At 34.9% G+C, this 25727-nt stretch overlaps 6 protein-coding genes and 1 pseudogene across 6 annotated transcripts; 3 read left to right on the top strand and 4 right to left on the bottom strand.

Moving 5' to 3' along the window:
* Window positions 1-73: 73 nt before the first annotated feature.
* LOC103849134 (probable WRKY transcription factor 39) lies at window positions 74-3380 on the bottom strand. Its single transcript, XM_009125939.3, has 3 exons — window positions 2269-3380; window positions 2072-2197; window positions 74-2011 (listed from the first exon to the last, which is right to left on the bottom strand). The coding sequence occupies exons 1-3, from the start codon at window positions 2904-2906 to the stop codon at window positions 1864-1866; spliced, it is 912 nt and encodes a 303-aa protein (XP_009124187.1). The 5' UTR covers window positions 2907-3380; the 3' UTR covers window positions 74-1863.
* Window positions 179-580, bottom strand: LOC103849133 (keratin, type II cytoskeletal 1-like). Its single transcript, XM_009125938.3, has one exon. It carries the CDS (start codon window positions 578-580, stop codon window positions 179-181), a length of 402 nt encoding a protein of 133 aa, XP_009124186.1.
* A 907-nt stretch (window positions 3381-4287) lies between the features above and the next one.
* LOC103849135 (putative nuclease HARBI1) lies at window positions 4288-9530 on the top strand. Its single transcript, XM_033291330.1, has 2 exons — window positions 4288-5115; window positions 6740-9530. The coding sequence occupies exon 2, from the start codon at window positions 7140-7142 to the stop codon at window positions 8430-8432; it is 1293 nt and encodes a 430-aa protein (XP_033147221.1). The 5' UTR covers window positions 4288-5115; window positions 6740-7139; the 3' UTR covers window positions 8433-9530.
* LOC103849161 (glutathione S-transferase T3-like) lies at window positions 5594-6490 on the top strand. Its single transcript, XM_009125969.3, has one exon. The coding sequence runs from the start codon at window positions 5594-5596 to the stop codon at window positions 6488-6490; it is 897 nt and encodes a 298-aa protein (XP_009124217.1).
* On the top strand, window positions 9394-10478 carry LOC103849137. The gene is made up of 2 exons (XM_009125941.3): window positions 9394-10124; window positions 10201-10478. Exons 1-2 carry the CDS (start codon window positions 9638-9640, stop codon window positions 10278-10280), a joined length of 567 nt encoding a protein of 188 aa, XP_009124189.1. The 5' UTR covers window positions 9394-9637; the 3' UTR covers window positions 10281-10478.
* LOC117133994 lies at window positions 10313-11826 on the bottom strand (annotated as a pseudogene).
* A 1189-nt stretch (window positions 11827-13015) lies between these two features.
* On the bottom strand, window positions 13016-14552 carry LOC103849138 (auxin-responsive protein IAA16). Its single transcript, NM_001302010.1, has 5 exons — window positions 14350-14552; window positions 13526-13782; window positions 13316-13451; window positions 13136-13197; window positions 13016-13053 (listed from the first exon to the last, which is right to left on the bottom strand). The coding sequence occupies exons 1-5, from the start codon at window positions 14550-14552 to the stop codon at window positions 13016-13018; spliced, it is 696 nt and encodes a 231-aa protein (NP_001288939.1).
* Window positions 14553-25727: the final 11175 nt, after the last annotated feature.

Genomic DNA, 25727 nt, shown 5'->3' with positions numbered 1-25727 from the left:
CAGTGGAAAGCAAAACCGGCACCAAACATTTAACCCTAAACCGGCAATCAAAATTAAAAAAAAAAATCCTAAAAACCAAAACCAAACCGAGTGGTGTTTATATCCAGAGAGCAAACCAGTAGCAAGCAAAACCGACATCAAACATTTAACCTAAACCGGCAATCAAAATAAGTAAACCCTAAAAACCCAAAACCAAACCGAGTAAAGTCAATAAACCAAACCAAACGCTAGCACTTTCCCGACCACCGCTTGAATGGTTGCCACGGTGGTGGGAAGCAGCAGCACCACCTCCAACTAACGGAACCACTCCTCTTCCACCTTTGCGGCCTCCACCTCCACCTCCACCGAAACTGCGTCCGCCTCCACCAAAACTACGTCCACCACCACCTCCGCCGCCTCTGCCGCCTCCACCACCCTTTTTAACAACGATAGATAATTCCGCGGTTTTGCCAATGAAAGCTTCACCGTCCGGCTTCGATTCATGGTTTGGAGCAGCGGAGATCGCGTGAAAAGAGTGGTTGTGGTGGATATGGACTAAAAATAGAAAGTATAGAAGCAAAAATGCTTTCCGACAACCCATAATTGCTGTCTCTTTGCTTTTCTGTCAGTTCCGTGTTTCTTCTTAATTTATACAGGTTGTAATGAAAAGGGTATAATCGTAGTTTAACGAGTTTCTTAGAGATAGTTTCTTTAAATTAAGTTATCTTATCTTAGCCGCCCTCCATCCAAAATTCACAACCTAAACCGTGGGCCTTCTTTAATCACTCGGTCTTCTTAATCTCTCCAACCTCTGAAGACGGAGTGAAAAAAAAAAAAAAATCATATAAGCTCGTGATCACACCAGAGGAAACGCAATGAGAGTTAGAAACGGAATGACAAAGCAAAGTTTGGTCTTCATTTTGTGAGTCCAAGTGTTCTTGTAGTATGTAATGGTTTGTCTTAAAATGAATGGCCTTCTTGTTGCAGAACATGGAACTTGGATATTTTGGGACATGTCTTTGGCTGTTCATTGTTAATTCCTCAAGTCGTAACAACTTTTTTTTTAAATGAGAAAAAAACTTGTCGTTTGTTACAGATGAAGTGTCCAGCTTCAACTCTTACATAATTTAGGCTATTATGTGAACAATACATGTAATCTCTCTAACCACAGACACAAAACGTTAAAGAAGAAGTAATCTGATGAAGAGCCCTTCTTTGTACTTGACAGCTTTTGAGATTAAACAGGAGCAAGCTATCATGTGTGTTGTTTACCAAGCTACTACTCAAGGTCCCAAACTTGCACACACTCGTCTCCTCCTAACAGCGAACATTATGCGGACACAAAGATCCTCCCATCGTAAGGCTTTTAACTTATCTTGCACTCTGATACCAAATATAGTCTCAAAAATTGTATATGATCACAATAAAGAACTCTTTTTATTAGCTTAAGAAAATAACTCAAAACTTAATCACTCCAAAACACAATCTCTAAAACTCTTGCATCTTCTTGTATAGAGACTTTAAATTTCCTAAACTCATAAAAACTAACTATCCTAAACATATCTCGATTAGGATTAGTGTAACTTGTTCGCCAAGTTAACTTTGTGATTATCTCCAACAACCACCTCCTACCTATACTAAAAATTAAGCTTATTTGGTTAAGTAAGAAAATGCTAAGCTGAAGCCAAATTGTTGATGCTTGTCGGTATTGCCACATAATCCAAGTTCACAAAAAGCTCTTACAACTCATGTCAAAGTGGAATATACAATTGCAAACCACAGCTAACAACACTACTAAGACCAGTTTCTTGAATCCAAAATCATTCTTCTTCAAATCCAAGAGTAGACAGCAAAAAGGACAGGCAGTGACTGACTCTGATTCCATCATGTGTGAGCTGATTGCGAAGACAATATCCTTGAATGGTTATGCTCACCTTCGTAAGTCACAATTAACATCGAAGTCTCATCTACACATCGCTCCACATGCTTCCTTGCAGGACAACCTCTCACACTGCTGCACTTGTAGTATCCCCTGCACATGAATCAAATGAGTATATAGACACCAAAAAAAAAGATGAATATATATAAATACCGTGGATGCGGTGAGCCTTTGATAGGTTTCTGACCATACTTCCTCCATGAATACTCGTCTGGAGGAATATCCGCAATCTTGTTGCTTATTGCAGGCACCTTGATTGATCTTTTCACTCTTAGTTTCCTGTAAATAAACTCAAAACCGTTACAAAACAGTTAACTGATATCACATTGTCACAAAGAACATTGACGAACCTCTTCTTGGAACAGTGACATTTGCTTCTACTTCCGCATTTCAAACTACCAGAGCACATCTTCCCACGTGATAATCCGGTTAACTGGAACGAGCTCCTATCGACACTAGTATCCATACTAAGAGATGATACAAAAGATCTTGATCCGTTTGATACACTCGGGGTATAGCAACTACTAGCAGACCCATCAAACGTTAGGTTTACACCACCGCTGTTGCTTCTAGAGTAAGCTATTTTCTGATAAGGAGCTCGAAAAGGCGGTGGCCATCTGTGGCTAAGTGGGTGACCCAATTGGTATCTTGGGTCAATCTCATCAGAAGCTGGAACCATCTGAAGAGGCTCAGGTGCAAGAACTTGAGTGTAATCACTACTCTCATCATTGCCACAGCAAATAGGGCTCTCCAAGAAGATATGCTGAGGAAAAGATGGACTAAACTTGTTGTTGTTGGTTCTTCTAAACTTTCCATGACCTGACCCTTTGGTTAAAAGAGAGGCTACTCTCTTGAGCTTGGAAACTACTTCTCTTGTTTCAACCATTAGAGATTTGGAATCACAACTGGTTTGCTGTTGTGACAAGAGGGTTAAGACTCCATGACAGCTTTCTATAGCTAACTTGCTAGCAGCTTCAACTTCCTCCATTTTTATTTTATATTATTCCACCCAAGCTTAAGATGATAGAACAATAAAACCCTGATTCCTCAGTTCACAACACTAAAAATCTAACTAGAGAGCCAAGAGAATAAAATATCAAAACTCAAAATCCTAATGAATCTAATAAACCGATCAGTCATGAAAAAGAATGTAACATTTAAAGCTAATTAGACCAAATCAAGAACTTCAACACCTCAACACTCTATGAGAAACCCCAATCACCATAAGTTCCTTCCTCAACTGGCTGAATCTTTCCAAATCACTTCACAGGAAGAGCACTGAGTAAATATAGAAACTCTCTCAATTCAAGAGCAAAAAGGTGAGATCTTTTGTCTATACAAGGTTAGCTCATAAGAAGGAAAACTACACAAAGAATTGCATGACAAGAAACCCTGAAGATCAAAATTAGATAATGAGCTAAGAAGAAATCACCCAGGGGAGATTAGGACATTAAAATAAAAGAGAGATATTGTTCCTGTGTTGTTTGTTGGTTTGTGAGATAGATAGAGATGGGTTGAGAAAGGTGTCAAAGGTTATGACTTTTGCTTTCTCCACTTTGTGGGTGGGGTAGAGTTGGACTTTTCTTTTTACTTAAAAATTCCCTCCACCACCACACCCATTACACACATTTTAAAATACACAAAAAGATCATAATCTTCAAACAGACAAAAGCTAAAGTTGTGTAAACAAATTTTATATAATTAGTAATTACAGTAAAGACATTAGAGCAGAGAGGTGGTCATCGCGGTCTCAGAGTCAAACACAGAGCACTCTGTAAGGTTCACACCTGCTTTATTCATTTAAAATTAAAAATTTAAAGCAAAGTAACGGTACAGATTTCAACACGTCTCCATTATTATTATTTTTGTTTCTTACTGCTTTTTTCTTGTTCTTGTTTTATGATTATCACAATGATTAGTCCAATGCTTAGGAGTTTTTGTATTTAATGTGTAACGGTATATATTTATATTTCAATTCTATTGTTTTTTTTTTTACAGTTTTTTCTTGTTCTTGTTTGGTGATCATCACAATGATAAGTCTAGTAAATACTTTTAGCCACATGATGAAGAGTTTCTGTATTTATAAATGAGTAGGTGGTTCAAATATGAGGCTATTATAGAACAAAAGTATCTTATTGCATTTTCTTTTTTAAACCTGGATGGGTTATCTTTTATCAAGATTCCTTCCTATTCAAAAGTGGTAACCAAATACTTAGAGCATCTCCATCGGGGTGACTAAACCCAAGTCACTAAACAAAACAGAAAAAAAAATAAATGAAAAAGGCCAAATTAAGTTAGTATCGCTCCTAAAATTGGGCTTTTTAGTTTTGTTAGGAAGCCCTATCGTGGCGCTTTCTGAGTGGACCGCTTCTCAATGGTCTCTCTCTCCTTCGTCGCGACTCACCAAAAGACATGCATTCACGACTTCTCCGTCTTCTCTCTCTCGATTCTGGGCGACTCTGATGCGAACCTCGTCCATCGAGCCTCGTCGTCTCTGTCCCGAGCCTCGCCTTCTCTCCGTCGAGCCTCGTCGTCTCTGTCCCGAGCCTCGCCTTCTCTCCGTCGAGCCTCGTCGTCTCTCTCTCGAAATCTCGGCGTCCTCTGTCTCGAAAATCTCGGCGTCTCTCTCTTGAATATCTCTGCGTCTCTGTTGCAGTTCGGCGTCTCTGAATCAAAGCTCGTCGTCTCTCTCCAGACTCGTCTCTGTCCCGATCCTCGTCGTCTCTCTGGGAATCTCGTCTCGATCTCCTTATCAGTAAGAAATCATCCGTGTGATTTGATTTTTATGTTACTGCTGTCTGGATTTTGGTTTATCTGTTAGATTAGTACTAGAGTTTTGATTCAATCTGTTAGATTAGTACTAGAGTTTTGATTCCTCTGTTTTGTATTAAGTAGCGATGTTGGGATTGATTGTTTGTGGAATCGAAATGCTTAAGTTATGACTTATGAGTTATTTTGTGTTATTAAAATTGGTTAAGGCTCTGTGTTCACATGATCATACGAACATGTTGTTGTTTTCTGTTGTTGTTAAGGTTTTTTTACTTTTCTGTTCTTGTTTTCGTTTATCTCATTACAGAGAACAATGTTTTAATTAAACTTGGTTTGTTGGTTGTGCGAGGGCTGAGGATGTGCGTGGAAGAAAGGTAGCTGAAGACAACCATCAAAGCTTCTGTCTTTCAATTCACAGTTGAGAACAGGTAAATTAAATTTTCTGTCTAAGTAGGTGGTTGTTAGTAAATGGAACCCGAGAATTAGATGGTTGTTAGTAAATGGTACCCGAAAATTAAATGGTTGTTAGCTTTGATGGTTGTTAGTAAATGGAACCCGAAAATTAAATGGTTGTTAGCTTTGATGGTTGTTAGTAAATGGTCGCTAGCTTAGCTAGGTTGTTAGTAAATGGTTGGGAATTAAATGGTTTGAAGTGAGTTGTTTGCGCGGTTGTTTTTTTTTGGAAGGCATAGATATAGATATTGATGGTCCAAAACTTCATTAACAACAACATTAAATCTTCCCTTTAAAACTTCAACAACTAAAAAACATTAACGACAACAACATTAAAACTTCACCAACTTAAAAACTTCCCTTTAAAACTACCACATATTGTAGCTTAAAAACTACAACATCAAAACTTCAACAACTTAAAAACTCCATCTACTTTCCTTCTCCAAAGCTATTATGGATCCTTATACTCAACATTGTAGCTTTCAAAACCTGTTAAACAGTCAACAACCAACCACTGAAAACCCTTATCAGCCTGTCCCTCGTGAGCCTTATCAGTCTGCGTCGGAGGCCTCTATGTTCGGTCCAGAAGATGGCAACGACGATGTAGAGATCTTGTCTGACCGTAAAGAGAGACTAAAATGGACACCAAGAGAAGATGGGGTCCTGATAAGTGCTTGGCTGAACACCTCGAAAGACCCAGTGATTGGCAATGAGCAGAAAGCACTTGCGTTTTGGAAACGCATTGCTGCTTACTTTGCTGCGAGTCCAAAGCTGGATGGCGCGCAAAAGAGGGAGCCAACCCACTGTAAAGCGAGATGGGGTAAGATTAATAAGGGAGTCTGTATGTTTGTTGGGTGTTTTGAAGCGGCAACGAAGCAGAGATCGAGTGGACAGAACGAGGATGACGTTTTGAAGTTGGCTCACATGATTTTCTTCAATGATCACAAGGCTAAGTTCACATTAGAGCATGCCTGGTTAGAGCTACGATATGATCAGAAATGGATTGCTTCGTCTGCTACCAAGGATAAAGTTCAGACAAAGAGAAGGAAGTTAGATGACCAGTCATCAACCTCAGTGCCTGTAAGCCACGGAGAGGAAGAAGGCATGGCTCGGCCAGAAGGTGTCAAAGCAGCAAAGGCGAAAGGAAAGAAGCCAGTGAGGAAGCAAGGGAATTTGGAAGCAGAAGAGATGGAGTTTCAAAGCTTTTGGGAGATTAGGCAGAAAGATTTTGCTTTGAAGTCAACTCTTAACAAACAAAAATTGCTTGCGCGCCTAGTTGCTAAGTCTGAGCCATTAAGTGAACTAGAAATGCAAGTTAAAATTAAGCTTCTTACTGAGCTGTTCGCATGAGTCTTAAGTTGCAAGTCTGTATGTTTGGGTGTTCTGTCTTAAGTCTTTATCTAGAAGTGTTCTGTTTTTAGCTTAATCTTCGAGTCTGTATGCTTTCTATAAGTGTGTGTCTGTTATGGTTCTGATTGTTATGTATGATTTAACTCTGTATGATTTATGGTTAATGGATTTTTATGAAACGGATTGTTAGTTGTTTTTGCGTGGCTTTGTTATCTGGGACTCACCACGTTTTGCTTGTGTCTATTGCAGGTGGAGAATAAAGCCAAGACTTAACAACTTCTTGTGACAGAAGGAGCCAACACCGAAGACATCTTCTTGTGACAGAAGGAGCCAAGACAACTAGCTGTCTCTATTTTTTAATAAATTGTTTTCTACAATTTGTGAGTCTGTATGTTTTCTATAAGTGTGTGTCGTAAAAACCAGTGTCAAACATATCAATTCTCATTTTCGAAACAACTGTCTCATTCTTTCAAAAAAAAACTCTCCTTCTCATTTCTCTTATCCAAGTCTCATCCAAGTCTCCCATTTGACAACAACAACAACTCTCGTTCTCTGACCATTTTAATTTCACTTCCAAGTCTCCCGTTTTCTTACCATTTCAAAATTTCTTTGCCATTAATAAATTCAAATTTACTCTCCCGTTTTCTAAATGGATGCTTCTTCTTCTGATAATTTTGACGACTTTATGGATGAAAAGTTCGATCAAATTTTCGATCAACAATTCGATAATCTTCTCATTCGAGCTGAAAATCGTCAAGAAGCTTCAAGATCAAAAAAGAAACGAGCTTACATTGAAAGACAACGAGAACAAGGGCACTTACAGTTATGGAACGACTATTTTAGTGAAGATGCAACATATCCTTCTCACATGTTTCGACGCCGTTTTAGAATGAACAAGTCGTTGTTCATGCGAATCACTGATCGACTCTCCGCTGAAATCCCATACTTTCAACAGAGAAGAGATGCTACTGGAAGGTTAGGTCTCTCTCCGCTACAAAAGGCAACGGCAGCAATTCGTATGATGGCATATGGTTGCCCAGCTGATGCGGTCGACGAATACCTCCGACTTGGTGAGACTACTGCGCTTTTATGCTTAGAACATTTTGTTCAAGGAATCATAGATTTATTTGGAGCTGAGTATCTAAGAACCCCCACTCCAGAAGATCTTCAACGACTACTCGATATTGGAGAGATACGCGGATTTCCCGGGATGATAGGAAGCATTGATTGTATGCACTGGGAGTGGAAGAATTGCCCGACCGCATGGAAAGGACAATATACACGGGGGTCCGGAAAGCCAACAATTGTTCTTGAGGCTGTAGCTTCACAAGACCTCTGGATATGGCACGCGTTTTTCGGCCCTCCAGGTACATTAAACGATATCAATGTTCTTGAACGATCACCAGTTTTTGATGATATATTACAAGGTCGAGCTCCGAAAGTTAACTACACTGTCAACGGACACGAGTACCGTTTGGCTTACTATCTCACAGATGGTATTTATCCAAAATGGGCTACGTTTGTCCAATCTATTCCACTTCCGCAAGGTCCAAAAGCATCTTTATTCGCTACATATCAAGAAGCTGTACGTAAAGATGTCGAGCGAGCTTTTGGGGTCTTGCAAGCTCGGTTTGCTATAGTCAAAAATCCAGCTCTTTTATGGGATAAAATAAAAATTGGAAAGATAATGAGAGCTTGTATCATTCTACATAATATGATCGTCGAAGACGAACGAGATGGGTACACCCAGTTTGATCTTTCGATTTTCGAAACATCGGATTCAAACCGAAGTTCAGAAGTGGATCTCTCGTTTTCTACAGATATGCCTTCAAATCTCGGCAATATGATGAGTATTCGGAATCAAGTTCGTGATCGAACAATACATCAACGATTGAAAGCGGATTTGGTTGAGCATATATGGCAAAAATTTGGAACAAATTAAGATTTCAACTAATCTGTTTTTTCTCGTCTACTGTTTATATTTGTATGTTTAATATGCTCTTATGTCATTTTTAATAAAAATGTTATGTATCAATTTCTTTCATATCATTCAACTTAAAAAAAAAAAAAAAAAACTTAAGTACCCCAATGTGGTCCTGCCAATGGAAGATGGAAAAATAAATTAGATTAATAGAGGTACTTAACCTTTCAAATCACTACATTATATATTAATTTAATTTTAAGTACCCATTAGGGGTCCTAATGGATGGAGGTGGTCTTACCATGCTAAACCTTTACATCATATTCCTTGGAGTATCACATAACAGGTTAATATTCAGCTTGAGTAGACAGAACATCCTAATATTCTTTGGATCCGATTCTTATTAGGAATTTACAGCAATTCCATTACATAGATATTCTATAAGTTTTGACAAAAAAAAAGATATTCTATAAGTATCTAAGCACAAATAAAGAGGAAAAGATGAATGCAGCTTTGAGTAAAGGCTCTTCTTCGCTTTCTATTTTATCGTTTTGTCTGGCTTGTCTTCTACGCAATGAGGTCACTGATGTTGGTGTTTTCTCGTTCTTTGTTGTTCTGTCTGAAAGAGAAGCAGAAGTAGTAAGAGAATACATGGAGGAAAAGATTACTTGAACAGCTATGTTTAGCATATGGTTAGAGATATTAAAAAGATTACAGCATGAATTCAATATTTAAAAATAGAAACTCACATACCATATTGTTTCAAAAATTGTAAAAAAGTTTTGAAAGTTTGACATGATTGAGATATACTAAGATTACGTCTAAAACTCTTTTATTGGTATGGTCATTGATCTAAACAAAGAAGTCTCTAATTAAAACAATGGAGGAAAATAGCTTTTGGACTCTATCCATTGCATATATCAGTGGTGGAAACTAACTTACTATCCTCCATTAAAGCACCTCGAGTCTCCTAAAAGTTTATCTCTGGTCGGGTTGGGCAAAACCTAACTAGAGAAAGAGCGTAATAAACAAGACATATCTGATCAACCCGACCCACTTTAACCTCTTTGTTGGCCGCGTAACATGTTCTAACGCGGCCATCTCACAAAGAACATACATTAAACAAAACCCACAAGAACCAAGAAAGAAGAACCCTAGTTTGCATTCACAAGCCACATCTCATAACATATTAGCTTGATATACACGTCAAGTGATATATATAAAAGATGGTGAGAATAAGAGAAAACCTTACATTTTCGGTCTCAACACCGGCGCTTCGAGAGGTCAAAACGGCGGCAACAACGCCTTTAGCCTCACAGAAACCAAAACAACGGTTAACAAAACAACTATCTATGTGTGAGTCACCAAGAGACATTGCTTGGGAAAGAAGAAAACGTCAGATGATAATGATTCAAGAGAAGAAGATGCGCGTTTCAGACAATCTTAGTGAACAGAAGAAACTAACCGATGAGGATTTAAACGAGCTTAAAGGATCCATTGAGCTAGGTTTTGGTTTCAATGAAGAAGCAGGACAAAAGCTTTGCAATACATTACCAGCTCTTGATCTTTACTTTGCAGTGAATCGTCACCTCTCACCTCTGGCTTCACCTAGCAGTAGCCGTAGCAGCAGCGCATCTGCATCAGCTTTCTCGATGAATATACCATGTAGCCCGAAGAAAACTGATTCAGATTCATTAAAGATCGTGTGTCCAGGTAAAAAAAGAGAGCTAAACATTTATGATGAAAGTCATGAAACTGAGTGTTAGTTTTTTTGGATGTTTTTTGTTAGGGGACAATCCGCAACAAGTGAAGCAGAGATTGAGACATTGGGCACAAGCAGTTGCATGTTCTGTGATGCAGACATATTGATAAGTGTATATGTGATTGTAAGATTTTCTTTTAAAGGATGGGAAGTAAGAGAATCACTTTATGGCTGTGTATATACTTTGTGTAAAGAGAACAAAAGATAAGAAACAATAAAGCCTTTCTTGTTCATAAACTGTATATACCAAAAAGATTTTGATATGGTCTTGGATTGTGTAATAAAAAAGTGAGAAATTCTTTTGATCTTTTGAGCCAAATATCTTGAAAACCACCAAGAACAACACAACATAGGCCTTTTTATTATATAGTGTAGATAGATCTTGACCTCTAAAACGATTAATATCAAACGCGATCAATGGCCGAAACAAGGATGTTTTAAGAATGACCAGGCTGATTAATTAGTTCATCGTCACAGTCAACAAATTCATAGTCAACAATGAGTTGACCTTGCTCATAGCCAACACCATCGTTATCCAATCTTTTGTAAAGGTCCACTATTCTCACCGTTACTACTGCATTCGTCATGACGTTCCTCACCTCCATCAAGTTAGAACCAAAAGTTCATCACACCGGTTGTTTAAAACCAGTCTATGATTACCTTTAAAAAATCCGGCTTTGATTAGTTACAGTAAAACTCCGGCTTATATATGATACCTTCAAATTCACTAACACACTAACATTGATGTCATTAAGCTTTCGTATATATTATCTAATATACAAGGGGGACAGGTTGAATTTTTATAAAAATACATATGATTTTCAAAAGAAAAAATATATATTGACAAGCAAATTTCAATATTAAATTATCTACTGCAGTTTTGTTTGTGATATTTATAACTAAAATCATTTTGTTATAAATATATAACGCATACCCTAGTAAAAAGAATATATACAAAATCATAATCGTATACCCTCAAGCATTGCCGCAAGAATCATGACCCTGAGGACCAACCGGTGTGCAGAAGGCGGTCCAGCCATACCTACACTGCCACGCGTATGGTTTTATCAGCATCCCACGTGGAGCAATAAGCACTCACGAGTCACGGCCATCAGATCCCAGTTATTCTGCTCAGGGTTATAGAAATGGTAGGTGGCGCGTATGTTCAACGCACTAGCTCCTTGGACCCTAGCCCCGCTTCCCAAGTCTGACTTCCGGCTTGGAAGTCCGTACCAGCCACCGTGTATGATAACAGTATGATGGTTATGCTAAGTCCGGTCTTCATGATCGATAAGTTTTTTGTTGGTGGTCTAATGCATCTCTCTCTCTCTATAAATGTATACAAGAGCCTTATCATTTTAAATAAAAATTCAGTAAAATATTTGTACCTACAATCCAGATCTGCCAAATTAAAAGAATTATCCATGTTTACCGCAATGGTTTAAACTATGATATTGCATGCATATACATTAAAAGAGTTATCTCTGCTTTTCTATTCATATTCAATTCATAGTTTAACCTAATCTCCTTTCTTCTTGAGTGAAGCATATGTAACGGTGCTTGCCTTGGTTCGTACTTGGTATCATTATAGGAATATGCTCGATCTATCAATATTGATCTCAATTCAACTTTATAGCAAAACCTTGATTTTTTTTTTCTACTCCGCTTGATGTAACCTAATCTATTCTATTAAAACAGCAATATATAGCGGATGTAATCTAATCTATTCTATTAAAACAGCAATATATGTGTATTTCAACTATTTTAATATAATTATTAAAATCTCTTATTAATTATTTAAAAAAAATATTATACAAAAAAAAATACAAATATGATTAAATTAAATTATAAAAAATTAAATTTCTAAATTGTGTAAAACAAAAGATATATCCATCCTTAAAAATGGTGGATCGGAATCTAGTTCTCTTTGTTAATTTTCAGTTATTCTTTTGTCTGTAAGCAGCTATATATTTTGAAACAGCTATTCGGGAAAACTTTTTTTGTTGGCTAATTGTACAGATATATATATGTGGTTAGGTTAGTTTTACAACTAAATTACTATTTGTTCTTGGTGTATTAATCCAGAGTAAGATAAATTAACAAGAAATAGATAAAACAAATATCATCGTTGTCACCTATTGTTTTTTTAAGCGATGGATGACAGCGTACATCATCAATAATGGAGCATGCATATTAAAGACATTGTTAATTTTATTTGTGATTCATTAATATATTGTCCCCCAACAACTCTACATTATCGGATTATGCACATGCTCTTGCACAGTCCACTATCGCACATCACCTTGATCTATTTAAAGTTTTCATATGTGGTTCAACGAAGAAAGACCAAAAATGATATATGTAATACTCAAGAACACCAATAGGAATTAGGAAATACATACGAAAATGATTGAAGAAATTATTAAATTTAATTTATCGGTTTACGACCATTAACATTTTCAAGTCATTTAACGATCCGCTGAAATGAAAAATAGTAATGTAATACACTAAACGTGAATGATACTTTGTCACGTCAAAGTAACACATTAAGATGTCTTACGGATACGTAACCATATAGACAATACAATAATGCGTAAAAACAAAAGGTGTTCAAAGCGGAAATACATAGATGCCACCTAATATACATATTCATATATGTATATAATATTATACATATAACAAAAAGGGTTTGAGTTTATAAAATGTAATACACCACAATATTAATTATTATTTATGAATATTATACGCAAACTCCCTGCTCGTAACAGTAGTTTCGAGCCGGTTTGGCTTTTCTCGGTTTGAGATATCCAACCGGATCGAACCGGTCATTTTCTTAGAGCTCTCAGCTTCTGTTCTTGCACTTTTCTAATGCCCTTGGAGCTGCAGTCAATTGATAATAGTATTAACAAAAGTGCACATAATCTTAAGAGTGCACAGTAAATTCTGGATTGAAAATACTAACCAAGTCCGATTGCTTCTGATCCCTTCATTATTCTTATGCGTTTGCATGAATCAACAAACATCCTAAAAAAATAATACAAATGAAACGTAAGCAAATATATGTGTTTAGTTGCAACAAAAAAATACTAAATTATGTAAACATATAATATATGCTTATTAGCTTATATATAATAACACTCACCCCCACGGTACGTCTCCTACAAGCATCCAGTCTCCATCTTTATCTTCATAAGTTGGAACGTAATCTGATCCGTTCAAAAGATCGATCAACCTACTCTCGTTCATAAAATCTTTCATTCCTTGTGGTCCATAGTTGCCTGAATTTTTTATAAAAAAAATTAAATAACGAGTTTAAGTTTTTAATATAGATATTGTCGTCTTTTATATTTACCTAGGGTAAAAGAGCTGAACATTTTGCTTAAGGCGTCGGAGAGGTCTTGATATGTTTTGTAAAGTTTCAAATCAATTTTTCTTAGGTACGGTGCGCCGTCCATGCTAACCTTCACGTAAGCTGCGGCAGAGGAGGTGGCTCCGTTGCTGCTGGAAGTCTTTTCCGTTCCTTCGGTGGCATCTCCAGCGGTTGGCTTTTGGCCTGACATGACGTTCTTCCGGAAAGATCGTACCGGTGGCCATCCCACAACTTGTGCCCTGAAATTCCGTAATTATTTTTAGTTGATAATTTCAATTATATTAATTAGCGTATTTTTGAACAAAAAAATAAATTAATTAGCGTATTTAATAAAAAGTATGTAAAATCATCTAGTTGCTTAACACGTGTCGGATGTTAGGTGGATGTAGTTGTCCAAATATTAATTTAGTTTACGTAGATAAAGTAAAGATTCCTTATGTTTTGTATTTTTCTTCATTCTTCCCGACCAAACCTTCAAACATTACACTCATCAACCTAGCTTTATTATTGGCTATTATTAATCACACATTTAAATAATATTATGTGAAAACTGTTGAAAACATGGAGCAAAACTAAAAAAATGACAGATCTCTAGAGAATAATTTGCATAGCTGCTCTAATTAGCGTAATCATTCAGCGTGTTAAAGCCTATCTCAGATAACCCATAACCGGCTCGTGTTATCTATTTCCTAATCTGTTCACAGATAATCTAATTATTTCAATACATTCATATATATCACTACTTCTACTTTAGAGGATCGTGAATACACATTAATAGGAATATAGATAAAAGTTTAGTTTCGTACTTGGCTGGTGGTTTTACGACCTTCTCCTTCATATTCTCTAAATCAACTCCGGAAACCGAATCCAAAGCCGTGGATGAAAGATTCAGTTTGAGATCAACGGTCTCAGAAAATCCTCGTTTCCCATTATTTTTCATGGCCATGTCTCCTCCGTGATTGCCACCCGGCAGCCCTAACCTCAGCTCCGTCGCCTCAAAATTGATCATCTTGCTTGATACTGATTAGCAATAAGTAATAAATTAGGTGAGCAGAAAACGAGATGAGAACAAAGATTGTCTTGTTTCTAGGTTTTTTTGGTTCTTTTGATTTATTCTTTCAAATACTAAAACGTTTGAGGAGAGAGAGACAGAAGGATGTGAGATGTGTTTGAAACAAAGGGCTAAATATTGGATCGTGTGGGTATAAAATATAATCGAATTCATTGTTGTGGATTATTGTTTGAACGGGTGAGATGCTGCCACGTGAATGCTGGGATTGGTTGGACCGTAAAGAGTGTTGTCGAGAGATAATGATGTCATGAATGGCGTCACATTACCGGAATAATCCAAGCCAGTGGACAAAGGCCAAGTTGGTGCAGTTTTTCTTCTTTCTGTTCCATATTTTTAGGTTTTTATTTTATTTTGTATTTCTCTCATTTAGTGCTTTAACTAATCCGTTTTAAATTATACATTTAGTTTATAAAATGCAATCAAACTTATTGAAACAATACAGAAGAAAAGATTTTTTTTTGTCAACTACAGAAGAAAAGATAAACCAATAATATTAACAAAAGAGTGTTGTTTTGTCGGATTTTTTATATCTATTTAAATTAAAATTAGAATAAAATGACAGCTAAGACAGTATGGGACCCATAGATGGGAAAGTTGTCAGCTTCAAACATGTGTTTTGATTCCATGGATTCGTTGTCTTTCTTATGGGGCCCGCCATTCACAAGTGATATGCTTGCCTTATTTTAATGTAACACTACAAGAAAACACAAGTTTTACGAGGGCAGTTTTCCTCGTGATTTCGTCGTAAAAGCAGTGTTACGAGGAATTAGCGAGGAAACCCGTTTCGTCGTTATACGTTTGTCGTAACGCATATATCCTCGCTAATTCGTCGTAACGTAGCGAGGAAATAATTTCGTCGTAAAAGCGAAGAAGAATATTTCGTCGTAAAGACCACGTAAAGCTTCCACGTAAGGACGTCGCTAAATTTCCTCGTAAATACCTCGAAAGCCATTCCTCGTTAAAGCCACGTAAATAACTCGAAAGTAAATACTCGTAAAGTAAACGTAAATATCTTGATAGCTTTCCTCGTAAAGACCACGTGAATTTTCCACGTCATTTCCTTGTAAACATTTCCTCGTAAAAACCTCGTTAAGCTTCCACGTAAAGAAGTCGCAAAATAGCTACGAAATTACTTCGTTTCGTTATTTTACAGAAATAAAAAAAATTATAATTAAAAAAATTATTTAAATTATTAATAAAATTAAAATTCTAAAAAAATCAAAACCAAAATATTTTATATATAAATAAGTTTTGAATTCATAATACAAGAACCGAAATTAAAAAGAACTAAGGGTCGTTAATCGCCCGGTAGAATTCATCACTCCTCGCCGTTACTTCCGCCTCGGCATGTGAGTCGTCGGTTGGTGACTACCTGGCTCACCGAACATCTCTCTGTAATGGGCAGTAAGTCTACCTTTTCGAACCTGAGAAAAAAATTTAATTTTTTAAATTTCCGTCAACAGTATATTTTCCAACATTATCCACCTAATCAACACTAAATAACATAAGATCCGTAAACTTATCTAAATTCCCTATACTAACCACCTAATCTACCTAAACTAACCAAATTAGAGAGGAATTAGAGAGGCTTACCATTGCAACGAAACAGGGAGGAAGTGGAGAGGAAGTAGAGAGGAAAGAAAGAGTGAGCGCTCGGGGTGTATATATAAGATTACATTCCGTCGCAAATTCCTCGTAATTTTACGACGAATTACAGAGGCCCGTGTTTTTTTTTACGACGAAACAGCGAGAGATTACAAAGGCCCGCGTTTTATTATACGAGGAAGTTACGAGGAATTACAAAGGCCCGTGTTTTTTAGGTACGAGGACGTTACGACGATTTTGCTTACGTGGAATTACCGAGAAAAGCTTCCCTATAAATATACCCGTAACTCTCCTTCTCAACCCACACCCAAACTCCCAAATCACACCCTATCTCACTTCATACTCTCAAATCCAATCCTATTCAAATTATAAAAATTTGAAAAAAAAGGAAGAGAAGAAGATATTGAAATTTATGTTGGTGAGACTTAAGTAATATAATTGCTGGAAGTCTTGCCACATGTAAATCCAGTATATTTCTTCTTTTTCTTTTTTTTTTCTAGTTTTTACGGTACGAGGTGTTTACGACGATTTTGGTTACGAGGTGTTTACGACGATTCCGTCCTACGTGGAATTAAAGTGGGCCGCGTTCATCATTTACTTTACGTGGTATTTACGACGAATCTCTCCTACGTGGTATTTACGACGAATCTGTCCTACGTGGTATTTACGACGAATCTGTCCTACGTGGTATTTACGACGAATCTGTCCTACGTGGTATTTACGAGGAATTCGTCGTAAGTTCGACGTTAACATACGAGGAATTAACGAGTATTCCATTTAAATCCCTAAAACCCGAAACCCGAAACCCCAAACCCCATATTCCTTATCTTCTACTTCATATATTCCAAACCCTATCTTTATTTTCATTCCAAACCACAATTCCTTATTTTCATTCACTCAGAGAGTCTTACGTGGAATTAGCATGCCCCGCTTTCTTTATTTTTTTTAATTTCGTCGTAAACTCCTCGTGGCCTTACGACAACCTTACGACGATTTTGGCTTGCGTGGAATTAGCGTGTCCCGCTTTCTTTATTTTTTTTAATTTCGTCGTAAACTCCTCGTGGCCTTACGACAACCTTACGACGATTTTGGCTTACGAGGAATTAACGAGTATTACGTATAAATCCCTAAAATCCGAAACCCCAAACCCCATCTTCCTTATCTTCTACTTCATATATTCCAAACCCCAAACCCATCTACCCTTGAACCTCAATCTATTCTTTCACCTCAAACCCTATTTATAAAATATTCTAAACCCCAAACCACAAGTCCTTATTCATAATTAAAATAAACTTTCACATTACCTTATTCATAAATCAAACTCCCACATTATCTTATTCATAAAACAAACTACATAAAATCAAATACATCAATCGAATACATCAACATTCTCGTCATCACTAGAAACATCATTATTTTCATTAAAACTCGTCTTCAACAGCTTCGTCTGTGGCATCGTCGGTAAGATCTTCGTACTCGGTATTTTCATTAAATCAAACATCATTATTTTCATTAAAACTCGTTTTCATTTATCTGTTCTTCTTGCAATGGTGGTTCTTCTCCACTGATAATTCGTCCTCGAAGTGTAACTTTGATCACAGCTAACCAATTTATACCCGAATCTCTCATTCGAGGGTATGGAAGGAAGCTAACTTGGCCTGCTTGTGAAGCTAAGATGAAAGGCTCGAATTTGTTGTACCTTCGTCCACCGTTGACATCAACTACACCGAATTTGTTAGACCGAACACCTCTGTTGACGACGGAATCGAACCATTCACATTTGAAGAGGACGCATTTCAGCTTCAATATCCCTGGAAATTCGACTTCAATAATCTCCGTCAAGATCCCGTAGAAATCTATTTCCCCTTTCACACATATTCCATAGTTACTGGTCGTCCGCTGTCTACCATACTCATATGTGTGAAAAGTATAGCCTCGTGTGAAATTACGACGAAAATTAATTGGATGGCCAAAAAAAAACGTGAGCTACCTACCAAGTTGGTGGATTCAAAATTTCCTCGTTAAGTACACGTAAAGTATTTCGTCGTAAAGAACTCGCGAAGTTTACGTGGTATTTACAAGGAAATAGTGTTTCCTCGTAAAAGCCACGTCAATTTACATCGTCTTTACGACGAAATTGTTTTGTCGTTACCTTACGACGAAATAACGATGCTTCTTTTTTTCCACGTACTTTCCTCGTAAAATCAACGTACTTTTACGAGGATTATTTTTCCTCGTTAATTATCCTCGTTAAACTTACGTTTTCTTGTAGTGTAAATTAATAATTTTGATATAATAATGCCGACAAAAATAATTGAAATAAATAAAATTTAAGGAATTTATTAAACTAAAGTCTTGGTCTACCATAGCGTTTTTGTAGTATGGTTCCTCCATGTGCTTCTGTCTTGTTTGTTAACTACTGTGAAGTCAAAAGGAAAACTAGAGATTAAGGTATATTTATTCATGTAAATGTGAATATTCATTTACCCGTTTCAGATTACTTGCACTATGTATGTAATAAGCAAACATTCCCTTCTGATCGATGCTTAGGATATGATATAATGTTGGGATAAATCTAGTGCTATATTAAACATGAGTAACTACACAGTACAATAGGCTAGACAGTTGACCATTTATGAAAATACAGAACAAACACGTAGAAAATGACGGCAAATGATATTAGGAACCTCTGTTTCTAGGCGAAATGTCTATGGAACCGATTAATTGGTTGAGAGAACGAAAGCTAGACACTTTATTTCTACAACATTGTACAATCTTATAGGGAAACATATATAAACTCTTTAAACTTCACTGTTTCGGGGATTAGTCGATAAGAAAACTTCAGTTTCTCATCAGACATCAGTCGTTATTTTGTCGCAAACATTTAAATACCGTAGTGTGATAGTGGTATTATATATGGTTTCTTTACAGTGTTTAGATTAAAACGGTTTTGAAATGTGCACATCACGTTTAAATCTCGACATAAGTTAACACAAAAAATGTACTCGTGTTTTACTACACCCGATTACGAAAACAGGAAAAAAGCCTTCAAAATCACATAGAAATTCCAAGTTTATTTTTGCTATATATATATTAAATGGCCAACCATGTGATATGACGAAAACATGTCATACACCCATGTCGTCAATTTTTTTTTTTGGGAGGGGGTGGTTAAAATATGGTTATTAGTACAATCAAGAAGGGGCACAATAATATTAGCTTGATTATAAAACAATTTCTCATTCAAATTATAAAAGCATATAATGATCATCAACATCGTTAATTGCTAAACATCATCATGCCCATGCATGATTACAATTGAAGAATCTGACCTAAAAATTGAAAGTCAATTTGACAATGACTTCATCTTGATCTAGAGGGAAAGTACTATATACATATATACGTGGTTATATAAATATATGCAATAAGTAAAATTTATTAAACAAAAAAAATACTCCCAACGTACCATTTCTTATGAATATTATAAATATTAAAAATGAAAAATAAATAGATGAAATTCATACAACACGTAATACTTCAATAATTTGTATCGTTCAAATTTTCTGGTTTTTAAGCTTGTTTATAAATAATTTTAGAATTGACATTTATTTTGTTAATAACATAGAAATATTTGAATCCACATAGTGACTCGTTATACGTAATGGTCTTTTTATTAACTTATGTTACTTGATTTAGTTACATTACACTCTACTAATTAATAAATAATGGAATATGTAAGAAAACCTGTTTCTTCTGGAATATGTAAGAAAACATTTATTCTGGCTGTATGACATCATTAGTGTAAAGTAAAGTAAGTGAAATTTTACTTCAGCCTGTTTCTTCCGATTTTATTCAATCAAGTGGAAACATTTCAGCTCATTTACTATAACAAAGTGAAAAAATAGAGGTAAATGTTCCTTCAATTTTTGTTAGATGAAAATGTTACGTTTCATTTGACAGTTTTCTTTCTTTTCATTTTCACATTTTCATTTTCACATTTTCATTTCCACTTTTTTATTCCACTAATTATCAGTCAAGACCCAGATAAATAAAACGTTCGATAAGCATTTTTCTGTGAGAAAACTGATGCCTATATATATGGTATACTGAAAACCATGTTAATTTAAATTAAGCTAATATTATTGCATAACTAGCACAATAGTATTTCAGTGACAAGAAGCCATAAATTACAAAATACTTTAAATAACTCGAAAACACCGGAAAACATTCCAAAAATTAAACTCCATACCCGTGTTTTAATTTGTCAATTGCTAAGCCAAATTTCATTTGGCTAGTTGATCCTTACTGTTTATATATCCCTCTCTCGTATAAATTCTTGTAGAGTAGAGGTGTGTGTTCGAGGAAATAAACGGGTCCACGTTGGCCGAAAACATCAACCCTAGATAAAAAAAAAAGAGATAGAGATGCACCCTCGTGTGGGCTGGACCCCAGTGAGAAATCATGTTCGGTGTTTCATCCGTGTGACTTCTGTAGGTATTAAATGCATGAGCTATTGGATAATGTGGATAGTGAGTGCCTTGCTTTGATCGCCTTGACGCCGCAACATCTTCCCATCCTAACCTGAACTCTTGAATTTTTTTTAACAAGAACAAAATAAAGTAGTCAATTAATCCATTTTTAATGGTAAAAGCTAGTTTCATGTAACGTCTGAAGAAGTAAGAAAAACAACTCAGTGATATTTTTTACCCAGATTGTCAAGATAAGTACTTTGTCTAGATTATAAAGCTTTAGTTTGAAGTTTTTAGTTAGAGCTCTAGGATCTGGTTCTTGATCTCCGTTCGCTGAACTATTTTAGATGACTGAATTTGATTTGAAGAAAGAAAAATACAAGTGGTGTCCACGGTTTTATAATTTGCGCTCTAACAACATCTTCTAATGTTGAATCAAATGAATGCGATATTTCATAATACTGGTCTTAATTAAATCCAATAGTCGTAAGTCCGGACGGACTAACCAACAAGAGTACTTTTGTATATAATTAAGGACTTATGTAATGGAAAATTTACACATTTATAAGAGTAAAAAGAACTAACAATTGGCAATGTAACAAACGGCAAGTACAACACTATACGATAAATCATAATTACTCATACCACTCTTTATTTGTCATCTTGTTTTTTTTTTCAAAATGTGTAAATTTTCCATTACATAACTCCTTAATTATATACAAAAGTAACGTTTTGACGTTCAGATCCGAATAAACCGAATGAATGTTATTTTTAAGAAACTGTAGTATATGAATATGGTTCAATATATTAAGCGGTCAAACCGAATAAACCAATAAAACCGATTAATTGAGATATATTAGTATACTTATATACTATATAAAGGTTTAATTGGTTTATTAAGCGATCAAACTGAATAAACAAATAATTTGTATTTGATCAATATTTTTGATAAAAATCATAGAAATTGGCTATAATATTAGTAATATTAGTAATTAAAATTTTAAACTAAATATAAGATATAAGTAAAGATGATATTATAGGTAGATATTGTTAATATCTATTTATAAATTAATTTTATTTAATATCATGATAAGTATATTAAATATATATATATAAATAATAGTATATATATTGTTAGAATATGTTAATGTTTATTAATTATCTTAAATATTATGATAAATATATATATATATATAGATATCAAAAAAAAAATTAATTAAATTAGTGATTTATCCTAAGATCATAGAAAAGATGACAAGTATATATATATTTATAAATAATAGTATATATACTGTTAGAATATGTTAATGTTTATTAATTATCTTAGATATCATGATAAATATATATAGATATCAAAATAAAAATATATAATTAAATTAATGATTTATCTAAAAATCATGAAAAAATGACAAATAAGCAAATTCTTAAATAGTAACATATATAGATAGATATGTTTTTCAAAAAAAATACACACTATAAAAACCCTCTTCATACCAACTAGCACAACACTTAATAAGCTATTCTGTAAACATTTAATTTTGACACAAATCATGAGCAATCTAAAAGGAACAAATAGGGTTATGGTCGTTGCAATACTCATAGCAGCATGTGTGTTTATGATCAGCAACCCAGCAGCTGGAAAATTTATTGGATATCCACCAATACGTGGTGGCGATCGTCCCCCTGGCTGTAGTCCTGGCACGTGTCCACCCCCGGAACCAGTAAATCCGTACAAACCGGGATGTCCCCCAGAGGGAAGATGTAGACATGTTCCGCCAGGTCCTCCAACAATCAATATCTAGTTGTATTAGACGATTGCATGTCTAAATCTAAAAAAAAAAATACATCAATAAATTCATGTAACTGCATCAATCAATAAAATTAATTTTATAATCGATGAAATTTTTTCTGTTTGTTCTACCTTTGATGAAAATGAATTAACTAATGATAAATGTTGATCTTCATTGCCATATAGTCTGCATAAACTATATGGATTTTCGATTTCAGTTTTTCTTAATAAACAATCTATAACAATGTGTGGCTCGGGTTATTGTTCTCGGCCAATGTTCAAAAAATTGTTAGGCGGTAGTTAAATATTTTGTATGAGATTACTGATTAGATGGATACTTACACTGATTTTAAAAAAAAAATCATTTAAGAAATCATTACATTTAAGTTTGATTTGCTGACTAAGGGGATGCCTATGCGCCATCCATACCGATTTTTAGAACACTAGTCTCAGATTCTAAAAATATATAATTAAACACTAGTTTAAAAATAAAAATAAAACTTTTTTTTTTGAAAAATGGTGGTGAAAATAGATCTGTCTCCATTCTTAAATGTAAGATTTTCTAAAAAAAATTTGTTCTACAAAAATATATTTTTAATATTTTTAAGACAGTTTTGTATAATTTAAAAACTTAATTGAAATAACTAAATTGATTAAATACTATTAAATGATAGTTTTGTATAGTAAACATAAATAATAAATTTTACTTTAATTGATATAAATGGAACAAACGCAAAAATAGATTGTTTCATTTGTTTAAGTTCCATCAAAAATCGTTTTTTTTTCCTCTTCTTCTTCAATCTATATATACCCATTCCTTCTCTTATCCAAATCAATAATTTTCTCTAATTTATATCGTACAAAAATATTATGGTTTTTAAGCTTGTTTAGCAATAAATTTAACTTTTACATTTATTTGTTACTAACATTTTCACCAAAAAGTCGCCAAAAAAGCATGTAGAATGATTTGAATACGGATACTGTCTCGCTATATGCATGTAATAGTATTTTTAATTAGCTCTTATTTTACTCAATTTAGATTACACTCTACTAATAAATGATCAAATACGTAAGAAAAACGTTACTGAGATATCCCTCCCTCATATAAATTCCTGTGAAGGTGAGGTCGAGGAAATAAACGGGTCCACGTTGGCTGAAAAACACCAACCCTAGATAAAGATAGAGATGCACCCTCGTGTGTGCTGGACCCAGTGAGAAATCATCATGTTCGATGTTTCACTCTCCAATAACACTACAGGTTCACCCGTGAGTCTTCTATATGTGTGTTAAATGCATGAACTATGGATAATGTGGATAGTGAATGCCTCTGATCCCATTGACGCATCTTCTCATCCTTACTTACCCACTTTAATGATTCTTCCCTAGCACAAAGTGGTCTTTGATGTTTACTTAATTTTCGCATCTTCTCATCCTTCTTACAATTTTATTTGTTACAAAAAAAAAAAACTAAATGAAGTTAGTCAATTGTTAATCCGTTTTCAAAATATTTGAGTGGGTTTTGTTTGTTTCATATTATTTGATATGACATGATTTTAAAATGAGATTTGCATCATTTTCTAAATTTTTATCTACTCTTTTTGTTCGTTATTAAGTATAAAGTAAAGACAAGTTGCTTTTTTCGGCATTTGAAGCAACAGAATAAGTATTAATTCAAATTAACTTTAGTCTCTGTCGGATACATCAAAGCTACTTTGTCGGAAATCAAAAGTCCATTGTTTGAACTTTGAAATAGCTTATCAAACATATTTTTTACAGAACATATTTTTTACAAAAGGCAAACACAAATACATTAAGAACGTAATTTGCTTTTGAAGAGAGATTACTACTGTCACAAACTTTAGTTTAGTTGGTCTGACTCTTCATATGCGTGTGCATGGTATCAAGTAATTTGCTTTAAAAAGAGATTACAAAGATATGGAATTGACAACCAGAAAACAAATATATACAGAATTGTTATACATAATATATTGTTAGCTTCCAAATGAGTTAAAAACAAAACTGGTCATGCATTATTATGGTAATAGTTTCAGGTAAAGTCTGAAGAAATGAGAAAAACAAGTCAGTATTATGTTCTAGTGTAGATTGTGAAGATAAGTACTTTGTCTACATTATAAAGCTTTAATTTGAAGTCTTAGTTAAAGCCCAAGGATCTGGTTCTTAAACTCCGATCCCTTCTCTGAACTATTTCAGATGACTGAATTTGATTTGAAAAAAAGGAGTGACAAGGAGAATAATGTCTATGGGTTTATAATTTGCGCTTTGAGCTACATCTTCTAATGTTGAATCAAATGAAGCGATATTTCATAATACTGATCCTAATTAAATCCAATAAAGAATGGTATATGAGAATAATTATGCTTTATCGTATTTCTGTTATGCTCGCCATTTGTTATATTTGCCAATTGTTAGTGTTTTTGCTCTTACAAATGTGTAATTTTCCAAGTATATAACTCCTTAATTATATACGAAAAGTAACGTTTTCGACGTCAATATCCGTGTCCATGTTCCAACTCTTTTCAGACGACGCGTTTGGTATGTAGATTTAACTTTCAGACAACAGTCAATGTATATCAGTGACAAATTATTCTGCAGATAACTATCAATATAATTTGATTTGCGATCCATTGGAAACATGTACTTATCACCTAACTTTATATATATAGAAGTAAAAAGATTAGTATTATCACACATTATATGGAATGTATCGAAAATCCCCTTTGATTTCTTTCTTAATTATGCAGAAAGTATCAGCTGTAATATTTACTGAGATGTATCTTTCAAAACATTTACGCACTATTAATACCTCTACTGATACCAATTAGCAAAACACACCATTAGCTATTCTTTGCACATTTAATTTTGCACACAAATCATGAGCAATCTAAAAGGAACAAGCAGGGGTATGGTCGTTGCAATACTCATAGCAGCATGTGTGTTTATGATCAGCAACATAGCGACTGGAAAATTCATTGGATATCCACCAATAGACCGTGGCGATAATCCTCCTGGGTGTGATCCTAACTACCCTGGCTCGTGTCAACCCCCGCAACCAGTAAATCCGTACAAACGAGGATGTACGATCGGGTCAAGATGTAAACGTGTCCCGCCACTTCCTCCTAAAATCAATATCTAGTTGTATTAGACGATTGCATGTCTAAATCTACATAAACAAAAATACATACAGCAATAATTCATGTAATGAAACAAATTTTATAATCGATGGTTTTT

The sequence above is a fragment of the Brassica rapa genome, chromosome A05 (genome assembly GCF_000309985.2).
Source record: "Brassica rapa cultivar Chiifu-401-42 chromosome A05, CAAS_Brap_v3.01, whole genome shotgun sequence".
NCBI classification, from domain to species: Eukaryota; Viridiplantae; Streptophyta; class Magnoliopsida; order Brassicales; family Brassicaceae; genus Brassica; species Brassica rapa.
This window is presented reverse-complemented; position numbering and strand designations above follow the sequence as displayed.